Source organism: Pelodiscus sinensis, chromosome 1 (assembly GCF_052426305.1).
Source record: "Pelodiscus sinensis isolate ZL-2025 chromosome 1, ASM5242630v1, whole genome shotgun sequence".
Classification (NCBI taxonomy): Eukaryota; Metazoa; Chordata; order Testudines; family Trionychidae; genus Pelodiscus; species Pelodiscus sinensis.
In genome coordinates this window covers 47,318,324-47,345,599 of record NC_143052.1, presented here as the reverse complement: position 1 = coordinate 47,345,599, position 27,276 = coordinate 47,318,324, and the positions used below count along the sequence as shown (strand labels likewise).

Sequence of the window (27,276 nt, the reverse complement as noted above, 5' to 3'; positions counted from 1 at the left end):
AACTCCAGTGCAGTCAATTGAGCTATTCCAAATTGATTCCAATCTGTGTAGAATATGGCCCAATATGCATAGAGTGGATTAGAGATTTTATCAGACATAATGAAAGCCATGCTCTGAAATGTTGGTTGTTTTATTTCTTTATTTTTTTACTGCTTGAGTAAAGAAGATTGAAGCATGAGTGTTGTGAGAGATTGAGTTTCGTTAGTCATCTCTGTGCTTGTCAATGTCTGATCCTCTTCACTGGCCCAGGCTGTGGCCATGCCTAAGAAGACTTTTATAATCTTGTAGAAAGACTCATGCAGAAACACATATGTTGAATGATTCAGGACGTGTTTTCATGTAATCTATTTTGCACTGAAACACTTTTTTTCTTTTCCTTAGTCTCTCACCCTGAAATGAATAGTCTGGTTTTAGACTACAGTCTTGTCTGAAATCGGAACACTTCCAGTGTCGTATATAGTTATATTATATTGTTATTGTATATATTGTTATAGTATATAGTTATATACTGAATGGTAGATCATGTAGAACAGTGAATGGGTGTTTTTTGCTAAGCAGTGTTTCCCAATTTTATTTGGACATGGAACCCTTTTAAACTTGAAAGAATTTTGTGGAACCTGTAATAAGTGTTATTACAACAGTGTAATAACAACTACAATGTTTTGTAGTTGATAACCTCCCCGATAACACCATCCTTGCCACCATGGATGTAGAAGCTCTATACACCATCATCCCACATGAAGACGGATTACAAGCAATTACAAACACTATCCCAGAGGACACCACTGCCAATCTGATAGCAGACCTATGTAACTTTGTTCTCACCCACAATTATTTCCAGTTTGAGAACAACTTATACCTCCAGATCAGCGGCACAGCCATGGGTACACGCATGGCCCCACAGTATGCTAATATCTTTATGGCTGACCTAGAACAACGTTTCCTCAACTCCCGTCTCCTTTTATCCCTTCTCTACTTACGCTACATCGATGACATCTTTATGATCTGGACGCATGGCCAAGAAACACTGGAGACATTCCACAGAGATTTTAACAACCTACACCCCACCATCAATCTCAGCCTGGACCATTCTACATGAGAGATCCATTTCCTGGACACCACAGTACAAATCAGCAATGGAAAATTAGACACCACTCTCTACAGAAAACCCACTCACTCATACAGTTACCTACATACTTCCAGTTCCCATCCAGAACACACCATACGATCCATCATCTATAGCCAAGCCCTTCGATACAACCGCATCTGCTCTAATCCTACTGACAGAGACCAGAAACTTCAGGATCTCTACCAAGCATTTATAAACCTCAACTACCCACCCGGAGAAATAAAAAAGCAAATTGAAAGAGCCAGACGAATACCTAGAAACCATCTACTTCAAGACAGACCCAAGACAACCAACAATAGAATACCACTTGTCATCACCTACAGCCCCCAACTTAAACCTGTCCAACACATTATCAATAAACTACAGCCTATACTGGAACAGGATACTAAACTCCAAGAGGCTCTGGGAGACAGACCCATAGTCTCCTATAGACAACCACCTAACCTCAAGATGATTCTTACCAACAATCACAGGACATACCACACTAATACCAACCCTGGTGCCTTCCCTTGCAACAAACCCTATTGCCAGCTTTGTCCACATATTCACTCTGCTGATACCATTATTGGACCTAACCAAGTGAGTTATAAGATAAAGAACACATATTCCTGCGCATCCAGAAATATAATTTATGCTATCATGTGCCGAAAGTGTCCGTCTGCTATGTACATTGGACAAACATCTCAGACACTTTGCCAAAGGATCAATGCCCACAAAACAGATATTAGACAGGATCACAAAGAAAAAACAGTTTCTTGCCATTTCAAGCAGAAAGGCCATTGTCTCAACGACTTGATTACCTGCATCCTGTTTCAAAGGCCTTTTAAGACTACACTTGAAAGAGAATCCTCTGAACTGTCATTCATGCTTAAATTCGACACTTTACACCCAAGTTTGAATAAAAATGCTAATTATCTTACCCATTACAAAGATAGCTTCCCCAATTATCACCTCTAATATCATTAGCTCACAGACATTTACCTCCCCCCCCAATTCCCCTTCTGTTCTGAAATTTGATTTGTCCTTTTCATATGTGTTCATTTTTTTAATTGTATCCTTTGGTATATATGGTTGTGACAATTTTCTTCCACTATTTGATCTGAGGAAGTTGGTCTGGCCCACGAAAGCTCATCACCTAATAAACCATCTTGTTAGTATTTAAAGTGCTACATAGTCCTGTTTTTTGTTTCAGCTACACCAGACTAACACGGCTACATTTCTATCTGAATTCTCCCACAGCTTCCTCAGCTGCTGGGAGCAGCTTTGTGAGCTCTCCATGCTGAGGAATGTCAAAGCTGCGCTGCAGCTGTCCCAGTCCCCCTGCAGCAGCATTCTTCCCGCCACCGTGTTCCTAGTGCAGGGCTGAACAGGAGCGCTCTAATGACTTGCTCTTTATTTATTCCTTAACCAAGCAGCTCAGTCAACTGTCAGAGCTTTGAAAAGAGGGATCCATGTCTGTAGGCTAGCAGAGATCAAAACACTGAGCAAGGCCATCATGGCAGACCTTGTGGGATACTATTAGAAACCAGCTCTGTGGATAAAACAAAACAGAGTCTACACCAGCTCTTTGTTGACAATAAAGGGAGGAGAAAAGAAAAAAGTCTCTCTCATGGGTGAAAGTTTTTTGTCACCGAAAGTAGGCATTTTTCCTAACAAACGTTATATTACAGGATGTATACTCTCACTGTTTCATTGCCAAAAGGCAGTTTTTGGTGACAAAATTTCATAGAAAAAGCTGCAAGGAGTCCTGTGGCATCTTATAGACTAACTTAAGTGATGGAGCATAAGCTTTCGTGGGCAAAGACCCACTTCTATAAGGTGCCACAGGACTCCTCGCCGCTTTTTCAGATTCAGATTAACATGGCTACCTCTCTGATACGAAAATTTCATAGAGTACACCTAGTCTTACTTGCCATTGGCGTGTTCAGTGTCTTGTAGCTTCAAGTTTTGTGGGAACAAATAGAGTTGTAGTTCTTAAAAAAGCTGTATGATCCCTGTCCATTTAAGAATATAATCTTAATTGCTGCTCACAAGTAGATCCATTGCCTGACTCTTCCATACAGTTATGGGCTGAGACAGGAACTTGTAAGTGAAATTCTTTGGTTCATGTTGTTCACAATGTCAGATTAGAAATCCACATCTAGATTATCATAAGTAGGCCAAGCAACATTGATTTCACCGATGTCAGAATTTTACCTTATGAACTCCAGGTAGTGGCTGCCATAAAAACCACAGCATTTGCCAGCATCTACTGCAAAGAGATTCCTGTTCTATGTAGAGGGAAATACTGTAGTATAGCAGATGGTAAATTCTGATTTTAATATTGAGATCAGATATTTCTAATTATATACAATTATAAGATACAAGGTTGAACCTTTCTAGTCCATCACTCTCTGGTCTGGCAGCATCTGTGGTCTGACATAATTTTAGTTAGCTGGATATCCACTTATCATCAGTGTGAACAGGTTTCCCATGGTCCCATAAAGTTTGTTTACAGTCATCAGTCTTGGCTCTAAATGTGCTTTGCTGTTATTTAGCTCTAATTTACCTCTAAATGTCTACTAAGCAGTGGAAATATTGGTAATGCTGCTGGACAATACTGACCTCCCATGGTTCAGCAAATTCTCCAGTTCAGCACTAGTCAGGTGCTCAGGGTGCCAGACAAGAGAGGTTCAATCTGTACTATTTATCATTTAACCTAAGCTGCCTATAATAGTGCATATTCTTCTCTGCAACACTCAGAAAAGTAAAAATATTCACCATTAGTGTCTTTAATATTAGATATGCTGAAAGTTGTTTCATCCTGGTGGTACAGCAAGATACTGCTTTTTATGCACTTGTTGAAAATGTGCATAAATTGTAGCTATTTCTTAAAAAAAAGTTGACTTGATAGTATCTACTAAGAAGTTGGATAAAACCTGCTGAGCATATAAGGAGTCATATAAAACCTATATAACACAAGGAAGTGTACCTGATCCTATGTCCCATGGTTTCCATCATAGTGGATCTGTTAAGATCTCCTAGATCTTTTGTGAATTTTCTTTCTTACATTCCTCTCTGTCCATTTTCTTAAACTTGCAGATTATGAAGGTCATTTATTTGTGGAGTACTGTGTCTGTGGAACTTCCTAGCATTTTGTGAACCAGTAGCATATTTAATCTTTTTAAATTTAACTTTAAAATTGTCCTATCTTCTTAATCATTTGACTGAGTTTCTCTAGGAAAGTCTCAGAGATGTAGCCATGTTAGTCTGAACCTACAAACACAATGAGAAGTCCCGTGGCACCTTAGAGACTAACAGATTTATCAGGAAACCTTATGCCCTAAAACATCTGTTAGTTTCGAAGGTGCCACAGGACTCCTCTTTTTTCTCAGGAAGTATTTGGTATGCTGTGGATAAAGCAAAGTTTAGTGTAATTGTGAGGAAGGGACATTGAGGATAGTAATAAAAGACTCTGCTTTTATACTTTGTAATGTTAATCATTGCTGGAAAAAAGACTGAATGGTGAAAAGTTATTTTCAGCTGTTCTGTTTATTGCTCTTGCGTGAAGCTGTGATTACAAAAATATTAAACATACATCTGGTACAATTTGTTTTCCACTGGTTTTATGCAAGGTAGCCCTTTAAAACTTCTCTTTATTCTTTAAGTGTGATTTTTTTTTGCATTGAACTACAAAGGCAGTGTCTGTGACATTATTATAATTATATTTTTTAAAGGACACAGCTCAAACTCTGAAAGGTTTGAACGGCCCTTTTAATCCTTCAGGTTGGCTGGGAAACAAGATAACACTTGAAACTTCAAAGATAGTTCTACAGAGGTCTCAAATCCAATGCATTTATTCCTCTGTTGTACAGTTTGAGGCTGTAATTGTAAACCATGAGCCACACATACAATCAATACAATACCCCTATTCTTAAATATAATGTTACATGATTGGACTTGGCAATAGCGAAAATAGAGAAATGAAGCTGAAATTTCATATTTAATCCATTCCATAATCTCCCTCCTAAGTATTGGGGTCTTGAAGGTGGTGGTTGACATTCCCAGTACCAATAGGGCAGGACATTTAAAAGATGACAGACAAAATGCTACCATTTCAGATACAATTGCTAGGAATAGTGTTACTAGGAGCTGGGACAGATGAGATTTCAAGTTTTCTTTGTATTTAAGTGCAATTTTTTCAGATTAAGCCAAGAGCTTAAAATTATTGTTGTATTCATGAATATGCTCAATTGAACCTAGCACTAAGTGTTTTGGTTTGTTGTTTTATTGGGAGCATATAAACGACAAATAATATGGCATATAGTGTATTATAAAATACATATACATGTACATCAACAGTGCAGTAGAGACTTATGAGAATAAATGTGTCAACGCCAAGTTATAGTAAAGATCATTTATCCACTTCTATGTTCCCGTGAGTCCCAAGGACTATATGTAGGGCATATACTGTAACTTAAAACTGTTTTCTGTATGAATAATGTATCATTGCTAATTGATGTATGGGGATAATATCATCACAGGGAGAAAGCTGGACACAAAATATATGGCTGCATTCCTTAAGAACAATCAAAAATTATATCTAAATGTAGACAAATTGATGAGTGAAATATTCCGAGGGAAGGATGTCTGCCTTCCATAAACCACTCTTGTACAGATAAAACTTGTTCTTCCTCCAGTAAGTCGAGGGGATTTCCATGCACTGAAAAAGCATTTTAAATTAATCAACATCCTAGCACATTCGTCACAGAAATCACTTACCCTACATCATGCAATATGGCTTGGGGCAAGTCCGGATATGTGACTCGAAGGAATATTGAGAAGACATACAATAATTTAAGATTTGTTTCCAGAATTATTCTATCAGGTTGCAGTCATAAAAGTACTAATCACATATTGAAGATATTTTAAAATGAGTATTAAAATAAGTATTAATTACCTAGTAGCACTAATATTTATGTATATGTACAGTACAGCTAATGAACTTCCTAATTAAAATCTGTTTCACTTTCTACACATGTACATGTTTGTCCCCAAACATCCAAAGCAAATACAACATGGACCTAATTTCCTAATTTCATCACTGGAAGATGTTTTTGATTAGATTCAAGTTCAAATAAAATCCCAAATTAACTACAGTCTAATACATTTTGTATATTGTATTAGTGTATACTAATACAGACAGAATTTGGTCCTGCCATGAGGGCAGGGGACTGGACTCGATGACCTCTCGAGGTCCCTTCCAGTCCTAGTATTCTATGATTCTGTGATTCTATACACATTGTGTATATCTTAAAATGATCCATGTTAACTTTTAGTTCAGAATGATGCTTTTATAGACACACTGGACCAGTTTATCTGCTAGTATAAATAGCCCTAGCACAGTGGAATTGGACCCATTTATGCCATCTGAGGATCCAGCTGATTCTGTTGTACAATAGAACCAAGGTTGTTACATAGAAATTATTAGTTAGCCCTGACCAGTGTTGTCTGCTAAGCTTCTGTTACTTTAATAAGAGTGTTTTGGTTGCTATAGATACTTAAGGAGAGGACTCTTTGTTGAAGCTTGATGCATATTTTGCTGGAGTCTAGTCAGTACCTTGGTACAAGAGGTAACAGTACTTCTCTTTTTTGACGTGAGGTGAGGTGTTGCAGTAGCTGCTACTAAAGAGGATGTATTTGTCTTATCATAGTATGGATCTTTTAAAAGAGAGATTAGGGAAAAGAGTTTTGAGAAATGTAGATCTGTGACCTCACTGAAAATAAGTCTATTAATTTAGGGCTAGACCTGTGTCTGTTGGGCACAGCTTACAGTAAGCATATTAGCTGCATGGAGCCACATTGGCCAGAGGCAGCGGAAACTCCAGAAGGTTTTCTGCCTCTGTGACCATGCTGTACAGAGGGAACCTGGCCAGTATTACATTCCTCCATGGGAGCTGCTCTCACCCTGTAATTGGTATGAGGGAGGAGGGAACGGGACTGCCTTTATGCTCCTCAGAGCAATACAGAGTTTGGCCTATCATGAGCAGAGCTGGTTTTAGGCGTAGGTGAACAGTAGGGCTGCTGGGCATCTGGCTTTTGATGGGAACACCTGTACGAAACACTAAACTGGGGGGGAAAGGTAGATATCCTGGAGGGTAGGGATAGGTTCCAGAGTGATCTAGATAAATTGGAGGATTGGGCCAAAAAAATTATTATGAGGTTCAAGGAGGACAATTGCAGAATCCTGCACTTAGAACATAAGAACATAAGAATGGCCGTACTGGGTTAGACCAAAGGTCCATCTAGCCCAGTATCCTGTCTGCCGACAGTGGCCAGTACCAGGTGCCCCAGAAAGCGTGGATCAAGAGATGATCAAGAGATTTGTCTCCTGCCATCCTTTTCCAGCCTCTGACAAACAGAGGCCAGGGACACCAATTCTGTATTGACCTAACCTCCATGAAATTATCTAGCTTCTCTTTAAACTCTGTTATAGTCCTAGCCTTCACAGCCTCCTCTGACAAGAGTTCCACAGGCTGACTACACGCTGTGTGAAGAAGAACTTTCTTTTATTCGTTTTAAACCTGCTACCCATTAATTTCATTTGGTGTCCTCTAGCTTTTCTATTATGAGAACTAATAAATAACTTTTCTTTATCCGCCCTCTCCATACCACTCCTGATTTTATAGACCTCTATCATATCCCCCCTCAGTCTCCTCTTTTCTAAACTGAAAAGTCCCCGTCGCTTTAACCTCTCCTCATATGAGACCCGTTCCAAACCCCTGATCATTTTAGTTGCCCTTTTCTGAACCCTTTCCAAGGCCAAAATATCTTTTTTGAGGTGAGGAGACCACATCTGTACACAGTATTCAAGATGTGGACGTACCATAGTTTTATACAGGGGCAATAAGATATTCTGTGTCTTATTTTCTATCCCTGTCTTAATAATTCCTAGCATCCTATTTGCCTTTTTGACCGCCGCTGCACACTGTGTAGAAGTTTTCAGAGAACTAGCCATGATAACTCCAAGATCGCTTTCCTGATTTGTCATAGCCAAATTACCCCCATCATACTGTATGTATAGTTGGGGTTATTTTTCCTGATGTGCATTACTTTACACTTTTCCACATTAAATTTCATTTGCCATTTTGTTTCCCGATCGCTCAGTTTGGTGAGATCTTGTTGGAGTCTCTCACAGTCTGCTTCTGTCTTGACTATCCTAAACTGTTTGGTATCATCCACAAACTTTACCACCTCACTGCTTACCCCTTTCTCCAGATCATTTATGAATAAGTTGAAAAGGATTGGTCCCAGGACTGACCCTTGGGGGACACCACTAGTTACCCCTCTCCATTCTGAAAATTTACCATTTATTCCTACCCTTTGTTTCCTGTCTTTTAACCAGTTCTCAATCCAAGAAAGGGCCTTCCCTCTTATCCCATGGCCATATAATTTACACAAGAGCCTTTGGTGAGGGACCCTGTCAAAGTCTTTCTGAAAATCTAAGTATACTATATCTACTGGATCCCCCTTGTCTGCATGTTTGTTAACCCCTTCAAAGAACTCTATAGATTAGTAAGACATGATTTCCCTTTACAGAAAACATGTTGACTTTTGTCCAACAAATTATGTTCTTCTACATGCCTCACAATTTTATTCTTTACTATTGTTTCAACTAATTTGCCCGGTACTGAAGTTAGACTTACTGGTGTGTAATTGCCAGGATTGCCACTAGAGCCCTTTTTAAATATTGGTGTCACGTTGGCTACCTTCCAGTCATTAGGTACGGAAGCCGATTTAAAGGATAGGTTACAAACCACAGATAATAGTTCAGCAGTTTCCCATTTGAGTTCTTTTAGAACCTTTGGTTGAATGCCATCCGGTCCCGGAGATTTGTTAACATTAAGTTTTTCTATTTGTTCCAAAACCTCCTCTAATGACACTTCAGTCCGGGATGTAAGAATCCTATGCACAGTTACAGGCTGAAGACTGACTAGCTAAGTGTCAGTTCTGCAGAAGAGGATTTAAAGATTATAGTAGACAAGAAGCTGGATATGAGTTAACAGCGTGTGCTTGTTGCCAAGAAGGCTGACAATTGGGGTGCATTAGTAGGAGCGTTGCCAGCAGATTGAGGGAAATTACTATTTTCCTTCTATTTGGCACTGGTGAGGCCACCTCTGGAATATTGCATCCAGTTTTTGGGCCTCTTCACTACAGAAATAATGTGGACAAATTGGAGAGAAGACCTGATGATGGGAGGGAGGTGTAAATAAGGCAGTTGCCTCAAGGCCTCGGCTATTCAAAGAGGACCAGGGCTTGCAGCTACCACCACTATTACTGTGGTCTTTTAAATTGCTGCTGGAGCGCTGTGTGTCATGCTCTGGGTGACTCTGAGGGCTGAGGAGGTGCTACGCTCCAGGCGGCGTTGAAGTCTGGCTGTGCCAATAAGCCCAAGGCCCCGCCCCTTCTGCGAGCACAGACCTGGACCCTCCCCAACCTTGACCAGGGGCCCTGCTGGAGAAAGTCCAGTGGAGGGAAGTGAAAATGATTAGGAGACTGGGAGACATGATTTATAAGAAGAGGCTGAAGGAACTGTGCTTCTTTAGTCTGCAGAAGAGAAGATTGAGGGGGGATTTGATAGCAGCCTTCAACTACCTGAAGGGGGGTTAAAGAGAATTGAGCTAGGCTATGCTCAGGGTGGCAGATGACAGAACAAGGAGCAATGGTTTCAAGTTACAGTGGGGGAGGTCTAGGTTGGATATTAGGAAAAACTATTTCACTAGGAGGGTGATGAAGCACTGTAATGGGTTGCTTAAGGAGTTGGTGGAATCTCTATCCTCAGAGGTTTTTACTGCCAGTCTTGACAAAGTCCTGGCTGGAATGATTTAGTTGGGATTGGTCCTGCTTTGAGGAGGGGGTTGGACATGACCTCCTGAGGTCTCTTCCACCCATAATCTTCTATGAAAACGGATCCTGGGGACTCTGATCAGTATTGCCAACCAGACCATTAAAAGTTTGATTGGCAGTGCAGTGGGGGCCCGGGGATAAGGTAGGATCCCTACTTGCATTGGTCCTAGATGCAGAGAGGCTGGAACTGCAACTAATGGGAGCTGTGGGGGTTGTGCATGCATGTATGAGAGTAGCGCACGGAGCCTCCCTGACCACCTAGTTGCCTCAGGGATCTGGTGCCTATTTCCTGGGAGTCACACAGGTAGCGCCACCAGGACTCTGCACTCTGAATCCCCTCCTGCATCCCAACTCCTGCCCTGGTCCAAAGTCCCCTCCCACACCCAAAACTCCCTCCCAGAGCCTGCCCCTCCCCACCCTCCAACTCCCTGCCCTAGCCCTGAGCTCCCTCCTGCACCCTAAACCCCTCATCCTCATCCCTGACCCAAAGCATGCACACCCAACTGGAGCCCTCACCCTCCACACGCTCCAACCTCCTGCCTCAGCTGTGATTCCCTTTCTACACTCCAAATCTATCAATCTCTGCCCCCACCTTAGAGCCCACACTCCCAGCCAGAGCCCTCACCCCCTATGCCCTAATCCTCTGCCCTATCCCAGACAGTGAACAGGGGATGAAGAGAGCCGAGAGTGGGGCCTCAGGGAAGGGGCAGGGGCCTTCAGTTTTGTGTGAGAAAGTTGGTAACTCTAGTGAACAGGGAGATTGTTCTGGATATCAACTTCCGGGGAGGTGCCACCGCTGTGCCACTTTGGCCTTTTTTTCTCTCTTCTCTCTGGTGATTGTTGTCTTGTTTCTTTGTATTGCTAGGCCACACGGAGGGTGTGGAGAGCGGAAAATATTTTCCACTCTGGCTAGCAAAACACCTGCTAGTGAGCATCTAGCAGTATTGTGTTTCCATCTATAGCATGGTTTGTATTCCATGCTGTTGATTAAAGGCACACTTTAATTGCTCCGTCTAAAAGCTGACCTATTTTTATAAAGTTTCCATCAGGGTGGTTTTACTTTCTGGCATTCATGCTGTGACTGAAACAAATTTAAAATAAAAAAGCAGTAACTTGCAACTTACTGTGAGACTCACATAACATGTGAACAGATTATTTAACACAGTATATTCTCTGGTGTGTTTGCGTGAATCTTAGAGTAAGTTGAGTGGTCAATTATTTTTGTACGGGCTGCATACATTGATTTCATGATAGCTGTTTGGACTTCTCAACTTAGGACCTTTCCTTGATGGAATCTGTGTTAACACTGTCAGTTTGCAGATCTCGCAGTCCAGACAGTGCTCTTTACTATATTGCTATAGGATGCAAGGTTTTCACAGTGAGACAGTAAAAATATATACAGGCAGTCCCCGAGTTACGTGGATCTGACTTATGTCGGATCCGCAGTTACGAACGGGGATTTTCTTGCCCCGGAGGAGTGGAGCGGCGGGAGACGCCGCTTTGCTCCGCGTCTCCCTGGTCTGCTGGGGGGGACACAGCTAGTGCCCCCCCCCAGCAGACCAGGGAGATGTGGAGCAAAGCCCGGGGCCTGTGGTAGAGCAGGTGGGGCGCTGCCGGTTGGTCCCGCAGCACCGCTCCTTGGCGCTACTGGACCAACCCAGCAGCACCCCAGCTGCTCTGCCCCAGGAGTCCTGATTCAGCCACTGCTGATCAGTTTCAGCAGTGGCTGAATCAGGACGCCTGGGGCAGAGCAGCTGGGGTGCTGCTGGGTTGGTCCAGTAGCCCCGAGGAGCGGCCGCACTACTGGAGCAACCCAGCAGCACCCGAGCTGCTCTGCCCCAGGCGTCCCCAAGTCAGCCGTTGCTGAAACTGACCAACGGCTGACTACAGGAAGCCCGAGGCAGAGTTGCTCTGCCCTGGGCTTCCTGGAATCAGCCGCTGATCAGTTTCAGCAGCAGCTGACTTGGGGACGCCTGGGGTTCTTAAGTTGAATCTCTATGTAAGTCAGAACTGGTGTCCAGATTCAGCCGCTGTTGAAACTGATCAGTTTCAGCAGCGGCTGAATCTGGATGCCAGTTCCGACTTACATACAGATTCAACTTAAGAACAAACCTACAGTCCCTATCTTGTACGTAACCCAGGGACTGCCTGTATATATATCAATGGTTGATGTCAGTGAGAAGTTAAGTAAACCAGGATAATTTTACTGGACACGGTACATGTAGAATTGGCTGCAGCTCTTCCATTTTCTTCACTAACAAAGAGACAGCTAGTCTAATAACCATTATTCACTCTCCGGGAATTGAGGTGGTCACTCTTAATTCTTCAGAGGGGAATGTTTGTAGCCTGCAATGTGTGAGCTTTGGCGTTATTATTTACTTAAAATCTGACTCTGCCATCCTTACTCCAGCTAAGTAGTACCTGATGTTGTGAAACACTCGACTTGGTTTCACAGCATAAGGGAGACAGCTTCTGGCCCTCACATCTCACTGGTTATTTTTATTTTGAGGCAGACAGGAAAAACATAAAAGGTTTCTGTTGCAGGTGGCTGAGGAGAATTGAGACTGATTTTTAGGCTGTAGCAGTGACAGTAGCAACTATCTTAAAACTCCTTTCACACTGGACTATGTGCTGTTACTTCAGGCCTGACTCTACCAGTTTACTTATCTCTAGAGTGTGCAATATTATTAATCTCCAGTAACAGCCACTTAAACCAATCCAGATCAGTGCTGATTTACCACTTCAAGTTCCACTTAATCTTCAAATACATTTTAGGTAATTTATACTTGGCCCTCCGCACAGAGGTGTATTACATCCTGTGAGCTTGCCACTTCTGTTTGTCTATTAGCAGCCTTTCCTGAATGCAGTTTAATTCCCTGTTCCACGTGTTCCAGATTTTGTAATACTCTTCCACCATTCTGCTTCCAGACTGCTGTATTTTTGCTCATATTGCCCATTTGGGAGATTATAATTCATTATTTCTCTTCAGTTTCTTTAATTATATTAATTTCCTCAGATTTTTCAGGTGGGATTTATAGTTATTACTGTTTTTTCCCCATTTTCAGTTTGCATTTGTGGTTTGACTTTACATCAGCTCATTAGTATTTCTCTTCTTGGAACCCAATAGAGAAAAGTGTTAACACTGATCTGCAAATTTCTGATTTTATTTCTCATTACATTAATTTGGCCTCAAGTGTATAATGGATGTCAGTGAGCAGTCTTAGTACCATACATTTAATATTAGACCTTTATATGCAGTTCAGATGAGTACAGAAATATAGTATCTTCTTGTAGGTCTCTTGAGAGCCTCTCCATCAATTGGGATTTGAGCCTTGGCTACAGATAAGTTCCACTCCGTGCAGGACTTGGGGGGAGGGGAAATGTAAAGGTGGGTGGATAATATGTTTACATCCCCAAACCCTGGAGCTGGCAGTGGGCCAGTTCAGTTCTGGTACACATTTGAGCATTTTCAGAGCTTCTCTAGCTTACACTTGGCTTCCATCACCCTCAGGAGAGCCTTTCAGCAGATGGGGATGAATGAAATTCAAGGATGCACCTATTACACACCCTGTACTTTGGAGAGTGATGGGACAAAGAAGAACTGGCAGTAATTTAGCTACCCTAGCTTTAGGCCAGTTAAAGAATCTATCATGTTTTGCACAAACACCATACAACCACAGTGGGAACCAGGATCCCTTAATACTACAATTTTTAGGGTACCATTTGACATTACAAAGGGCACTTCTTTAACTTGATTTTCTATGTGGGCAATAAAACAGGGAAATTAACTTGCACTAAAGTGCCTAAAGGATGTGGAATTATATGGCAAGTGAAATAAAAGATGTTTTTATTTATCAAGTTCAACTGGCTGGTAGTAATTTGGAGCTACATGTAGCAGAATTTGGTCATACATGTCAACCAGCATTCTGCCAATCTCTGGCTTTCTTAAAGAGCCAGTTCATCAAATGGATCTACTTCAGTCACAACTTTTAACACCCACTAAAATAATGTCTGAGTCTACAAGGTGTGTCTCAGTTTGTTATAAGATACAGATTCTTTAGCTGTGGTAGTATTAAATTAGTATGACAGCCTTATCTAATTTCCATTTTGGGTCAAGCATTTTCTTAACCTGAATTGGCTGAAAATATGTTTAACTGCCATTGTTATTACGATGCACAATTCTGGAGGGAAGAAGGGAGGAAAGCAGGGAAGGAGGAAAGGAAGGAGATAGATAGATCCCAATGTTAAATAATAATTAATGACTATGAAGCATAGGACAAGTTTTAAGGGGTAGCCATATTAATCTGTAACTTAATTTTTTTTTAAAAAAAAAGGAGTGGTCCTGTAGTACCTTAGGGCATGTCTACACTAGGAAATAATTTTGAAATAACTTTGAAATAACTTATTTCAAAGTAATAACTCCCAAAATAATAATTTCAACGTAGCGTGTCCACATTACGGGGAAACCTCAAAATTAGTTCAAGGCAGGCTCCGCTAATGTGGACACGCTGCCTCAATTTAGAACCCCAGGAAGCACTGGGGAGTAATTACTTTGAATTACTCTGGGGAGTAGTTATTTCAAAATAGCAGCAGTGGAGCATCCACGCTACCACTATTTTGAAATTAGCATTATTCCTCGTGGAAACCAAGAGTTATTATTTTAAAATATCTGAGTGCCTGTTCTAGTTACTGTTTCTAGTTAATGAAGGAGTTTCCTCTGTTCAAAGTTATTATTTTGAAATAACTGGCTTGGTAGTGTGGACTCTCTACTTGTTGTTTTGAAATATTGGGAGTTGTTTTCAAATCACTCCCTAGTGTAGACCCGGGATTACAGGGGTGGGGAACTTTTTTGGGTTGGGGGGCTGCTGACCCACAGAAAAATCATTTAGGAGCTAAAATCCAAAAAACAAGTCCTCACTGATGTGGCCCCTGATTGAGAAAGAGAAAGACACTCCCCACATTCCCCTCACACATCAGAGCCTAGTGGGGCCTAGGTTGGTAGATTGTGTGTGATCCAGTCCCGCGAAGAGGCAGCGGGGGGACTTGGAGTGCCAGTGCAGGCTCCTCAATGCTAGGGGGAGCTCTGAGTCTTGGGGTCTGGATCCAGGCAAACTGGCGTCTGCATCCAGCTCCCGGACCTGAGGTTCTCCATCCCTGGCTTAGAGACTAACAAAATATACAGTATCATGAGCTTTCATAATATATATGTGCTAGTCTCTAGGGTACTACAGGAGCACTCTTTTAAAAAGTTTTTTTAAGTAGAGGTGTAGGTCTTAATCATTTTTATTCATTCCTCATTCTACGAGGAATAACGCCTATTCTGAAATAGCTATTTCTGAATAAGGCATGTGTAGATGCTCCACTGCTACTATTTCAAAATGGCCCCTCACCAGGCCCATTCTGAGTTATTACTCCCTAGTGCCTCCTGGAGGTCTAAATGTAGATAGCACATCTACATTAGGGAAGCCTGCCTTGGACTAATTCTGAGGCTTCCCTGCAGTGTAGACGTTATTCTGAAATAGCTTATTTCGAAATAGCACTATTCTAGATTAGCTTATTTTGGAATAGCCGTGCAGTGTAGGCGTACCCTTTAAAACTTTGGGGTTTTTCTACATATTTTCTTGTTTTCCCCATATCCATTGGAGTGAGCTAATACTAAAATATACAATCCACAATCTATGAGGGGGCTTGTTCAATTTAATTTTCCTCTGCAATACTCCCTCATTTTTAAAAGCAACAAGTCACTTGAAAGGGAGTTGTCCATTCAGATAACCCTCTTCTTAGACTAATTAAACCACATGCAAGGCATGTTGTTTCCCAGGTTCTTGATCTAAATGGGAGTCTTTCCAATAGCATTGGAGGACACTCCGTGAGCTGTGGGTCTGAATGTTTTTAATTAGCTATTTTAGTAAATTTTGAATGAAAATCCACATTCTATGTTACTAGTTTAACCCTTTTCTTTTATTACTGTTTCTAGTTAATGAAGGAGTTTCCTCTGCTCAGCATGTTCAACATCCATGAAAACCTGCTAGAAGCTCTGTTGGAGTTACAAGCCTATGCAGATGTTCAGGCAGTTTTAGCAAAATATGATGGTAAGTCCAACTATATATATGTGTGTGTGTGGTGTGTGTGTGTGTGTGTGTGTGTGTGTGTGTGTGTGTGTGTGCGCGCGCGCATAATATTGTACACAAAAAGACCTATGTGAAAAGAACACTGTTATATTTACAAAGTAAAACATTCAGGCTATGTCTATACTACGAGATTTCTCGCCAAAAAATATGGTAATAAGGGATCCATTTGCATGAGTCACAATCTCATTTGCATATTTTCTGCCGATCCATTTTTGTGCTTGGGTTTTTGCGCAAAAACAAGCAGTGTGGAAGTTTTCTTTTTGCGTAAAATCCCCTTTTTCCACAAGATCCTTAGATATCTTACGGAAAAAGGCGTTTTTGTGCAAAAAGGAAACGTCCACTCTGCTTGTTTTTGCACAAAAACCCCAGCGCAAAAAAGGATCAGCAGGAAATATGCAAATGAGATTGTGACTCATGAAATTGGGTCCCTCATTAGCATATTTTTTGCCAAGAAAACTCGTAGTGTAGACTTAGCCGCAAAAGATAGGAAATGCTAGAGTTTCGGTTGCTTGTGCAACTTCAGTTGTGCTTCCTTGCATATACTCTTTATTATTCAGTCTTTAATTATATGATCACATACTGTATTTTCTACAGGATCTCTGTCTCATTCAGTGCACACGTGGAACATTGCTCTCATAAATAATTGGTTCTTGAATATTTTGTCATGTTCTTTGGTGTTCATTGCTACAATATCTGAGTGCTTCACATGCATTAATTAATTTATCTTTTCCTCACTTCTGTGAGGTGAGGAAGTGGCAAAATCCCCGTTTCACAGACAATATGCTGGGGATTAAGCCAAATAAATTTTCACTCCTTTTGAGATTCTCAATTTGAAACATCTAGGGCCTGATTTTTCAGATTAAATCCTTTTATATAACACTTTTTATGTCCAAAGCACGGATCCCATTGTCTTCAGTTGCAGCATATCAAGCCGGGCACTCAGAAAGTGTGGAATGCAGTTAATGAGCACTTCTGTAAAATTTGGTTTAAGTGACTTGCCCAGCACCACAGAGGCACTCTTTGCCAGAGGCAGTGATAGAATCCAGTTTTACAGGGCAGCATTCAACTGCCTTAACCATGAGACAGTTCGTACTCATGTGATCTCCTGCCTCATTCACTATGTGCCTTCCAATTAAAGGAGGGATGGTCCAGTGGTTGTGGCATTAGCCTAGGGATAAGGGCAGTCCGATTCAATTCCCTGCTCCACTACAGGCTTCGTTGGTGACTTCGGAAGTCACTTCGTTTCTCATCTTGAAAATGGAGTTAATAGCACTTCCCTACCTCATCAGGACATTGTAAGGGTAAATACATTAGAGATTTTTGAGGTGCTCAGATACTATAGTGGTGCAGACCATATAATAGTAGAATCATAGAACTGGAAGGAACCTCAAGAGGTCATTAAGTCCAGTCTCCTGCACTCATGGCAGTACCCAGCACCATTTAGGCCATCCTTGACAGGTGCGTGTCTAATCTGCTCTTAAAAATCTCCAGGGATGGAGATTCCATAGCCTCCGTAGTCAAGTGGTTAGCTACCCTGACAGGAAGATTTTCCATGTCCAACCTAATTGCTGCAATTTAAGCCCATTGCTTCTTGTCCTGTCATCAGAAGTTAAGGAGAATATTTTTTCCTTTCCTGCTTGTAACAGCCTTTTAGGTATTTAAAAGCTGTTATCATGTCTCCTCTCAATCTTCTCTTTTCCAAAATAAACAAACCCAGTTCTTTTAGTCTTCCCTCATAGGTCATGCCTTCTAGACTTTCAGTTATTTTTGTTGTTTTTCTCTGGACTTTTTCCTATTTGTCCACCACGTAATAAAACTATACACCTTCCAACATCTGCAACAAATGAAGCAGGGATCCATGGACAACAGTCTCCTCTACTACACAAAGCTGAATCTTCTCCAGAGCAGGTCTAGTCTATGCACTGAATGGAAAATATAGTATGTGATTATGTGATTAAAGACTGTGTCATAATGGATGTGTCCATGGGGGCCAAATCCTGGCAGCTCTTAACTTCTGAGTGTTTGACTTTGAAACCGTAGCAGCTTTTTGGGTGGAATTTATTAAGTTATTTAAAAAGAAAACTGAAAATAACAAAAATTCCATTCTGTGGCCTCATATTGACACTCACATAGGTCAGCTTGGTTGGGACCTCAGATCTACCACGTAGATCCACTGCACTTTTTTCTGTGTGGCCCAATGCCAGAGCATGATCAGACACACTTTGTCACTGGGTTTCACAGGAATTTGCTTACAGCAAAAAAATGATGAGACTTGTGAGTGTTGGCTCCATTCCAGTCTTTACAGGGCAGTGCTGGTGGGTGTAGAACCTTTTACTGTTCTTCCCCACCCCTGACTCTTCATCCCAAGCCTCTTCCCCTTGCCCACACAGCCTCAGTTTTCACTTCTCAGATTTCTCATTCCATTCTTCCAGCCCTTCCTTCCAGCTCCTCATCTGATATGTTCCTCTCCTACCCAGTTCCCATTAACATGTGGTCTCTGCTCAGGCACTCAATATCCCCTCACCCCCTTCTTGCTTCCTTATCTATGCTCTGTTCTCCCATACTTTTTGTCCCTATCTGTTTGCCCAGTCATTCCAAGTTCTCCTCCTTCCTCCCCTATTGTCATATCTACTTCCCCACATGCTTTTACTTAGTCTTAGTCTCCCTATTTGAATAATCCCTTAATTTCCTTGTCCAATCTCAATGTTTCCCCATCCATCCAGATGGCTCCCAGTCCCCTTTTCCCCCACCATTTCTCCCACCAGCTCCCAGTCCTCTCCTAGTTTCATACACCTTTCCCAACTTGTCCCAGACCCCCTTTAAACCTTCCTTTCCGGCTTCAAGTCCCAGCCTTCCTAGTCTCCCCGTTGCTGTCTCTTTGCTCAGCCAATCCCACTTTCTCTCCTCCACAGTTTTCAGGAGCACCAGACTTCTTATCACAATTTATTCCTTTCCCTCTCCTCTGGTCTTGTTTTTGTCCTCCTTGCATTCAAATGAAATGGCTTTCTACTCCATGTGACTTGGGGAGAGAGGCTATTGAGAACATAGGAGGAACCTGCTCCCAGATCCCATGCCCAGACTCACCCAGTTTTCATGTAGCAACTATGAGGAGATGCAGCATGATCAGGCATTCAGCAGCCTGGTCACATGTAGAAGCTTTGACGGGATGGAGCATGCCCAGTGGAGATGTAGCAGGTACAGTCTAGTTAGTTGTAGGAGGTGTCAGAGGCTCAAACATGGTCAATGAGAATGGAACACTGGGAGAATTTAGCTGCTATAACTGAAGCTATTATACTGAGCATATGTGAACAGTGATTTTGCAAAGGTTTATAACTTTGGCGAATTTTAACATGGGCTACAAAAGTCACATCCCTAATACAAAGGTAGACTTGCTGTTAAATTTTTATCAGTAAATGTGAATTTCATAGTGCACCCACAAAGCAATAATCAGTATTTCCATCGATAATAATCCAAATGGGCAGATGGGCAAAGTAATAAAAATACTGATTGAGTACTTATTAGTATTTGATTTAAGGATATTTACTTTGCATATTTTGACATGTGAGGTTGACAGCTTGCAGTTTAAGGGTTATAAAGTTTTTACTCTTTGAATCTCAATGTCTGCTGTTAGTAAATAACTATTGTCTGACATCCTCCCATAATGTGTCCCACAACTGTGGAAATGTAAACTGATAAAAATCATTAAAAAATTATCAAAGCCCAAAATGGTGTACAGCTGTGAAAATTTAAATCAACTCAAATCGGGAAAAATGCTTTAAAAGAAATATTGATATATTTCTGTCAATATTATAAAATAATTTGAATTCTGCCAAACCTACACCAAGTCCCCCTTAGGCCAAATGTCCCCCCTCTATAGCATGGGGGCACTAAAGCTGTTCAAAGAAACAGTCACCTGAGACAGACACCCAGCTTGTAAAATTTTAGCCTAACCACTTAAATTTTGGCAAAGTTGTAAGCCAGAGAAAATAGGCTGTTTTCATGGGAGGTGTCTGGCAACCATAACAAATAGATAGCACTATGAGGCATGGCTATAATATGTGTTTTCAATGCTTAATCACCTTCTTTCAGTAGAATTACTGTATACAGTAATTGCTCTTTGAATGTCACGCCATGGCACATCTAGTAGTACTACAGTAAAACTCCATTAGTCCGGCATCCAATGCTCCGGGACTCCTGATGGTCTGGCACCATCAGGAACCCGGAAGTGCTGGGGCAGCCAGACAGGGTTCCCCCATTCAGCTGCTGCTGAAACTGACCAGCAGCTGAATCGGGGAAGCCGGGAGCAGAGCAACTGGGGTGCTGCCGGGTTGGTCTCGAAGCGCCGAGGGGCTGCGGGACCAACCTGGCAGCACCCCAGCTGCTCTTGGGGACGCCTGGGGCAGAGCAGCTGGGGTGCTGCCGGGTTGGTCCCGAAGCGCCGAGGGGCGGCGCTACGGGACCAACCCGGCAGCACCCCATCTGCTCTGCCCCAGGCGTCCCCAAGTCAGCCGCTGCTGAAACAGATCAGGCGTACCCAAGAGCAGCTGGGGTGCTGCCGGGTTGGTCCCGCAGCCCTGAGGGGCAGCGCTACGAGACCAACCGGGCAGTACCCCAGCTGCTCTGTCCCAGGCGCCCCCAAGAGCAGCTGGAGTGCTGCTGGGTTGGTGCCGTAGCGCCGCCCCTCGGCGCTGCGGGACCAACCCGGCAGCACCCCAGCTGCTCTATTGCAGGCATCCCCGATTCAGCTGCTGCTGAAACTGACCAGCAGCGGCTGAATCAGGGACGCCCGGGGCAGAGCCAGACTATCGTAAGGGGGGGGCTATGAGGAGTCTGGGGTGGCATCCCCTCCCACCCCACTCCAGACCCCTCATAGCCCCCCCTTCTGATAGTCCAGTATAGTTGATAATCCGGCACCCCCTGGGTCCTAAAGGTGCTGGATTATCGGAAGTTTACTGTAGTAACTCTGGAAGAAATTTTTGTGGGGTACAACTTGGTTGGGAGCAGCACAGTGGAAAAGAAACATTTTTCCAAAACAATAGCCGGTTCACTCAAAGGTCTTTCTTTTGCTTTCCCCTCTTTCAGTAACTCCTATCACTCAGACATAGGCCCCCCCATGGCTCTGTTTTGATAAGTTCAGAGGAAAACACAGACATGCATGTACTTTATCTTCTATATACAGGTCAAACCTCCCTTGTCCGGTACTCTCAGGACCTGAGTGGTCCCAAACCACAGAGTTTGCCACACAAGGGGAGATCAAGGATCCCTACCCAGCTGTAGGCTCTGCTTCCAGCTAGGGCTGTGTTTCCTGCCACCCGCTGCTGCCTTCAGTTGCCTACTGTGCCAGCCCTAATTAGGGTTATGTCCCCTACTGTGCCAGTCCTGCACAGGGGTCGTCCCCCCTGCCTCTAGCCCCAGCTGCGGATATGTCTCCCACAGCACCAGTCCAAGTTGGCCCCTCTGACTCTAGCCCTGGCCAGGGCTGCATTCTCAGCCACCAGTGCCAGCCAGGACTGCCGACAACCCTCAGCAGGACCGTGTCCTCTGTCCCACCTCCCATTGTGGCAGCCCGAAGGAGGCTGTGTTTCCCACAGCACCAGCCCTGGGCAGGTCTGCACTCCTTACCTCGCCAGTCTGAGTCAGAGCTGCGTCCCTGGCTGCTGGCCCCACTGCGCTCCTTACTGTCAGCCCTGGTCAGGGCTGTGCTCCCACCACATCAGCACCACTGGGGATACGCTTCCCACCACCAGCCCAGCCTGTGCTGCACTTCTGAACCTGGGGCTCTCTGGGTCCCCTGCCAGACTATGGATGTTGCTGGACCAGAGAGTCCTGGATTTTAGAGGTTTGACCTGTAATATCGTAGTGCCCCATTGCCATGGTAACTCAGCACCTTATGATCTTTAATGTATCCGAGTAACCTTGTGGATTTTAAAGTACTTAGCTTGAAACAGAAAGTTGTTCAAATCTGGCAGTCTGCTATAATTTATCCCCACAACACCCCTCCCAGGTAGGGAAGTCCTATTACTCCCATTGCCATATTAGTCCAGGGCACACAGTCCGCTTGTAGAGAGAGTAGGGAATTAAACCAGAATCTCCAGCTAGCACTCGAACCACAGAGCCATCCTTCCTCTCTGTTCTTTCATATGAAAGGCCTAATTCTGGACTGTGCTGCGCGCTTCCTGAGTAGCAGTGTGTGTGCCTTCAGCTCTCCCTGAAGCCAGTAGGACTTGAGGATGCCATCATCTCCCAGAAAGCATTTGGCACATTCCAAAATTAGGTTGTAAGTTTACCTGAAAAGTAGATATTGATGGTAAAAGCCTGAAAGGAAATTTGATGCTGACCATTTCTCTTGTCCTTATAGACCTACGCACTATTCATTTTGCCATATAAAGTCATCTGTGTATATTTAACAAATGCACACAAGGACTCAGCAAACAACAGTTTAACCAGCATAACTCTTAAAATTCATGAGCCTCTAAAGACCCTTTTTAGAGGAGTCTCAGCTCATTTTAGAACTCATCAGCTTTATGTGTTGTAAGATTTATTGGAATATAAAACAATGAACTCATTTATACTTCCCTATCTGCAGTTTCTATTGGTCCCATTCCACTGCCATTATTCAGCTAAGACCAAACCTGATTTATTGTATTTTGATAACGTATGAACAAATTATTTCCTAGAGCAATTTCCCTCCACCCCTGGCTAAAAACTTGGCTCACAATCTTTAAAATGTCAGTCTTTGTGAGCAGACATACTACTTTACCAATGACCATGTGTTGAGTTTTGTTTATATTATGTACCTGGCAACAGAGATGATGTCCATACTCATTATTCATGGAAAATGTGCCTCATTAGTGGCAAGATATGCACTGTTGCTGAGCTACATCATTATGGTTTCAGAGTATAGGGTCTGTCAATAGAGTGCAGATGACCTAAACACTATTGAATCCTAAAAGGATTTTTGGCTCTGGCTTGACACACATCTATGTTATTTACAGTAGAAGTAGTTATGGTTGCTGATGGGACTAGTCTTCTGAAAGAATAAACAACTAGGATTGCTAGCAAATAAGCCCTGTATGCCTCTCTTACCCTAGTTTTAAACTGGTTGTTTTCCAAGGGAACAGTCCTGTTTTTATGGTGCTGAGAGCAAATGATTTATTAACCTCAATGGACTGCCAGTTCTTTTTAGGTTGCTTTTGGCTAGTAACCTGGGCAATGTGTGAACACAGAGATCTTTCAGACAATTGAAAGTTGGACTTTAAAAGGATGGATTCTCTTTTACTTGGTTATGCAAATAGTCTCCACACACACACATTCTCTTTCCCTCTCTTTTCTTTTTTTCTTTTGATCAAGGGACATTTTTTTCCAGTTTAGGCTTATTGAAAATGTGAACCTTCTGGTTTCCTGAAGAACATCTTCGTAAATGCTGTCTCATTCTCCTTTCACTTACACCAGGGTTAAATATGAGTAACATTGAAGTTGATGGAGACATACTGGTGTAAGATCAGAATTAGTGACAGGAGAATTCAGCCCATACTGATAGGAAAATCATACTTCTAAACATTTATGGTCTCGTTCTGATGCCAGTATTCCTCAAGCATAACTCTGGTTAATTCAATGGAGATGCTCCAATTTTAAACTAATGTGACATCAAAATCAAGGCTTTAGAATAAACTGTGTATAGAATTTGAATCTTCTTTATAGAAGAGTGCATGGAGCATGATTGTTGATCATGTTCTCCTTTGGGGCTAGCCCTGTAGTCATGACTCTGTATTACTTGAATAAAACTCCATTTGAAGTCATTGAATGCAAGGACTGCAAGTTTTGGCTTTTTATGTTAATGAATCCAAGGACTCTTTCCCATTTAATGTCTTCATCCTTACAGTCACCATAGCATCTCTGTGAACTGAGTAAATTCTACTAACATTGAAAAGGCATTCCAATGGTAAGAATTTTTCACATCAGTTTACGAGAACGCCCACAGCACAAAAACCCTAGTCACACTGGCTCTGCTCCTCAAGGACACAATTTCAGTCTCATTCTATATTTCTTTTCCACAGCTTCACTTTCTTAGCTCCTCTCAGTTCTCAACATTAAGAGGAATTATCATATCAAGTTTTCTGCTTGGTAGAAGATAACTTGACAACAGGGACTCTGCTCTCTAAGTATGGCTGTCCCAATGTAACGTGGACATTATTATCCTTTCTTCTCTGCTGGGGTGAAAACGTAACATGAACTACGGAGAAAGAAGCTGCATTCTAATGTTGCATCCTTTTGTTTCCTTTGAATGAAAGTGCTTATTTATTAATATTCTTATTGACAAGGTCAAATCTGAGCCTGCTCAATCCTTCTGTTAGTGATGCATGTCAGAGAAGATCCCCACACTAGAGAACAGCAACATCAGGAGACTGAGCAAAATGTTTTCTCCTTTAAATTCTCTTCTTGGACTCTGTCAGTCTTATTTAAGGACTGATTTCCTCCCTACATTTCAGTATTGCTTTGCACTCAATTAGGTATCTGTATCAGCTGTGCCTGTCCATACTGTCTGGTCCAGTTTTGCCTTTGATTCCTGTGGCCTGTTTCTGTTTGCCCTCTTTCTGTAAAGACAGTGCAGGATAAAATCACTGGGAAATGGACAAAGACCTAACTAATTGTTCAGAGCTTCTTCATTATCTTCATCCAGGAAGGAGTGGTTCATTTCCTCAAATTAGTAAATCATATGCTACAAATTAAAGGAGATGAATTGCTTGATCAACGTAGTTATCAGTTTCTGAAACTGAAACATGACCTTTATGGGAAATGTTTATAACCAGCCAGTGAACCTTGGAAAAGTTTATTCAAACTTAACAACTCCAACAATGCAAATGCTGCATAGTTGAACAGCAAAACATTGTCAATTGTATGAGTTCTCTGTTTTTATTCTCTCATAGTTACACTAAAAAAAAACAAAAACAAAAAAAAAAAACCTCCTTTTGTGTTGAAATTCATATTGTTCCTTATTGTTGGGCCAGAATCTGGCCCTAAGAGTTTTGTTCAACTGTAGGCTACTCTCACGAGTGTGACAGGAGAGCCCACACTGCCTGCGTATTAAACAGACTAACTGAAAAACAGGACTACTGCGTGCTGCATGTACAATGAAAATATTAGATCATCTTATTCTTCCCCCTGACAGTGCAGATTGTTCCCTGCAGAATATTTTCTAGTATTTTCTCCAGTATATCTTAAAATGACTCAAATGATGACCACTCACCACTTCTCATGGGGGATTGTAATGTATTCTAATTGCTTCTCTGTCAAGATGTTTCACCCCCGATATTCAACCTACATTTCCCTTTGGTCAGTTTCATCCCATTATTCTGTCTTTTAACCCCTTGGAACTGCGTCAGCAATTCTTCTCCCTCCCTGATGACTGCATCTCCCCTTTGTCATCACTGAGTCAAGCTACACATATTTATTGCAGCTCATTTAGTCTTTCCTCATAAATAAATCCCTGTAGCCCTTTTACCACCTGGGAAGAACATGGGAGTTATTTACACTGATTTCTGTTAATGTTTAATTTAATTTAGTATTTAATTTATGGAGTTGGTGATTATTGTATTGATGTCTAAAAAGTGATGAAAGAGTAAATCCTTATCCAAAACTGTGGTTGTAAACAGAATTCAGTTGACTGGTGTTCACATGGACATTATCAGAAAAATACTCTAAGGAGACTACCTCCAACCCCATATAGGTGAAATGCAAAAAACAGTTTGGTCAAGTTGAGGAGTCCTGCTCAGACCCTGAGAAGAACTTGAGGCAGAAACTTTTAAAGAACTTTGAAATGAAAAAGACAGCTTGTTCCTTAAGAGAGTAACACTGACGGTGTCCAGGCTCTTCAAGAGATAGCAGGTACAGAAGCAGCCTGACTTATCTAACCCTATTGCTCTGGCTGCAGCAGAATGTGCATAAATTGGCAAGGAAAAGCTAAACTGAGATAAGATACATTCAGGCTTTAGTCATTTTAACCCTTTTATCTTTGCTTGTGATTTTCCCATGGGTAAATAAATAACACTCTGTTCCAAACCAGCCCTTTTCTCTCATTGCTTTTAGGAGCTGGTCACAGCTCTCAGAGAAGATTCAGTGGCAGGGATCAATTGGGTAGCTGACCATGCTGAAGTTAAATATGTTTGGTAAACAAGTGGTGCTGTAGTCTGATGATTCAATCTAAAATTGAGGAGGACCATAGGGCTCCACTCTGAGAGTTGTTTAGATTGACAGAGCGAGAGACACAGAGAGAGACACATAGAGACAGAGAGACACAGACAGACAGATCATTTGTGAAGTGACTCAGCCAGGAGCCTAGACTGTATGTGTATGGGGTGGGATGAGGATGGATGGCACAGGGAGGAGTTCTGGCCCCAGTAGGGTTGCCTGATGGTTTCAGCAAAAATATTGGACACACTTGACATTACATCACAGTCTATATTACATCTTATTTAGAAAATACCGGACATTTGTATTTTCTTAATTTGCTTCCCGAACAGAAAGCTCAAATACTGGACTGTCTGGTTCAAAACCGGACACCTAGCAACCCTAGGCCCCCGTGGAGCTCTCTGGCTCCAGTGGCTGGGGAGCTCGAGCCTGGCTGTGGACCTTGGACCTCGGCCAGGGAGCTCCAAACCCAGCGGCAGCCAGGGTTCTATGTAGCTCTGCGTTCTAGCTCCAGCGGCCGGGGAACTCTAGCCCCAGCCCCAGCGGCAGCCAGGGAACCCCAGCCCTGTTCCTCCGCCCTGGCCACAGAGCTCTGGCCCCAGCCGCGGAGCCAGGTAGCTGCAGAACTCTGCCCCAGCTGCACAGCCGAGTGGCTGTGCAGCTCTGAACATGGCGCTCTCATCCTGGAAGCAGGGCTGGGGAGAGCCCCAGCGGGCTGAGGGAGCAGCAGCGGGGGCAGGCTGGAGCCCTAGTCTGGTGGCAGCATGGCCACAATGGGAGGGATCGTCCCTGGTCCGGCAAATCCCCTTGTTTGGGATCAATCAGGTCCTGAGTGTGCCAGACCAGCGAGGTCAACCTGTACTCATGAGTTAATCACAGAGCTTTACTGAACTAAGACTAGTATTAGGGGGGTTGGTCATAAGTAGAATAACTTCTTATTAA

General features: G+C 42.6%; 1 protein-coding gene across 7 annotated transcripts in view; it reads left to right on the top strand.

Annotated features, from left to right (window-relative positions):
* Positions 1 to 27,276, top strand: part of ST7 (suppression of tumorigenicity 7) — a 241,517-nt gene that overhangs the window by 155,397 nt on the left and 58,844 nt on the right. For all 7 annotated transcript variants that reach the window (XM_075929169.2, XM_075929170.2, XM_075929167.2 and 4 more), the window contains exon 9: positions 15,993 to 16,107. In XM_075929169.2, the coding sequence (XP_075785284.2) occupies positions 15,993 to 16,107 (115 nt within the window). The remainder of the gene's footprint in view (positions 1 to 15,992; positions 16,108 to 27,276) is intronic.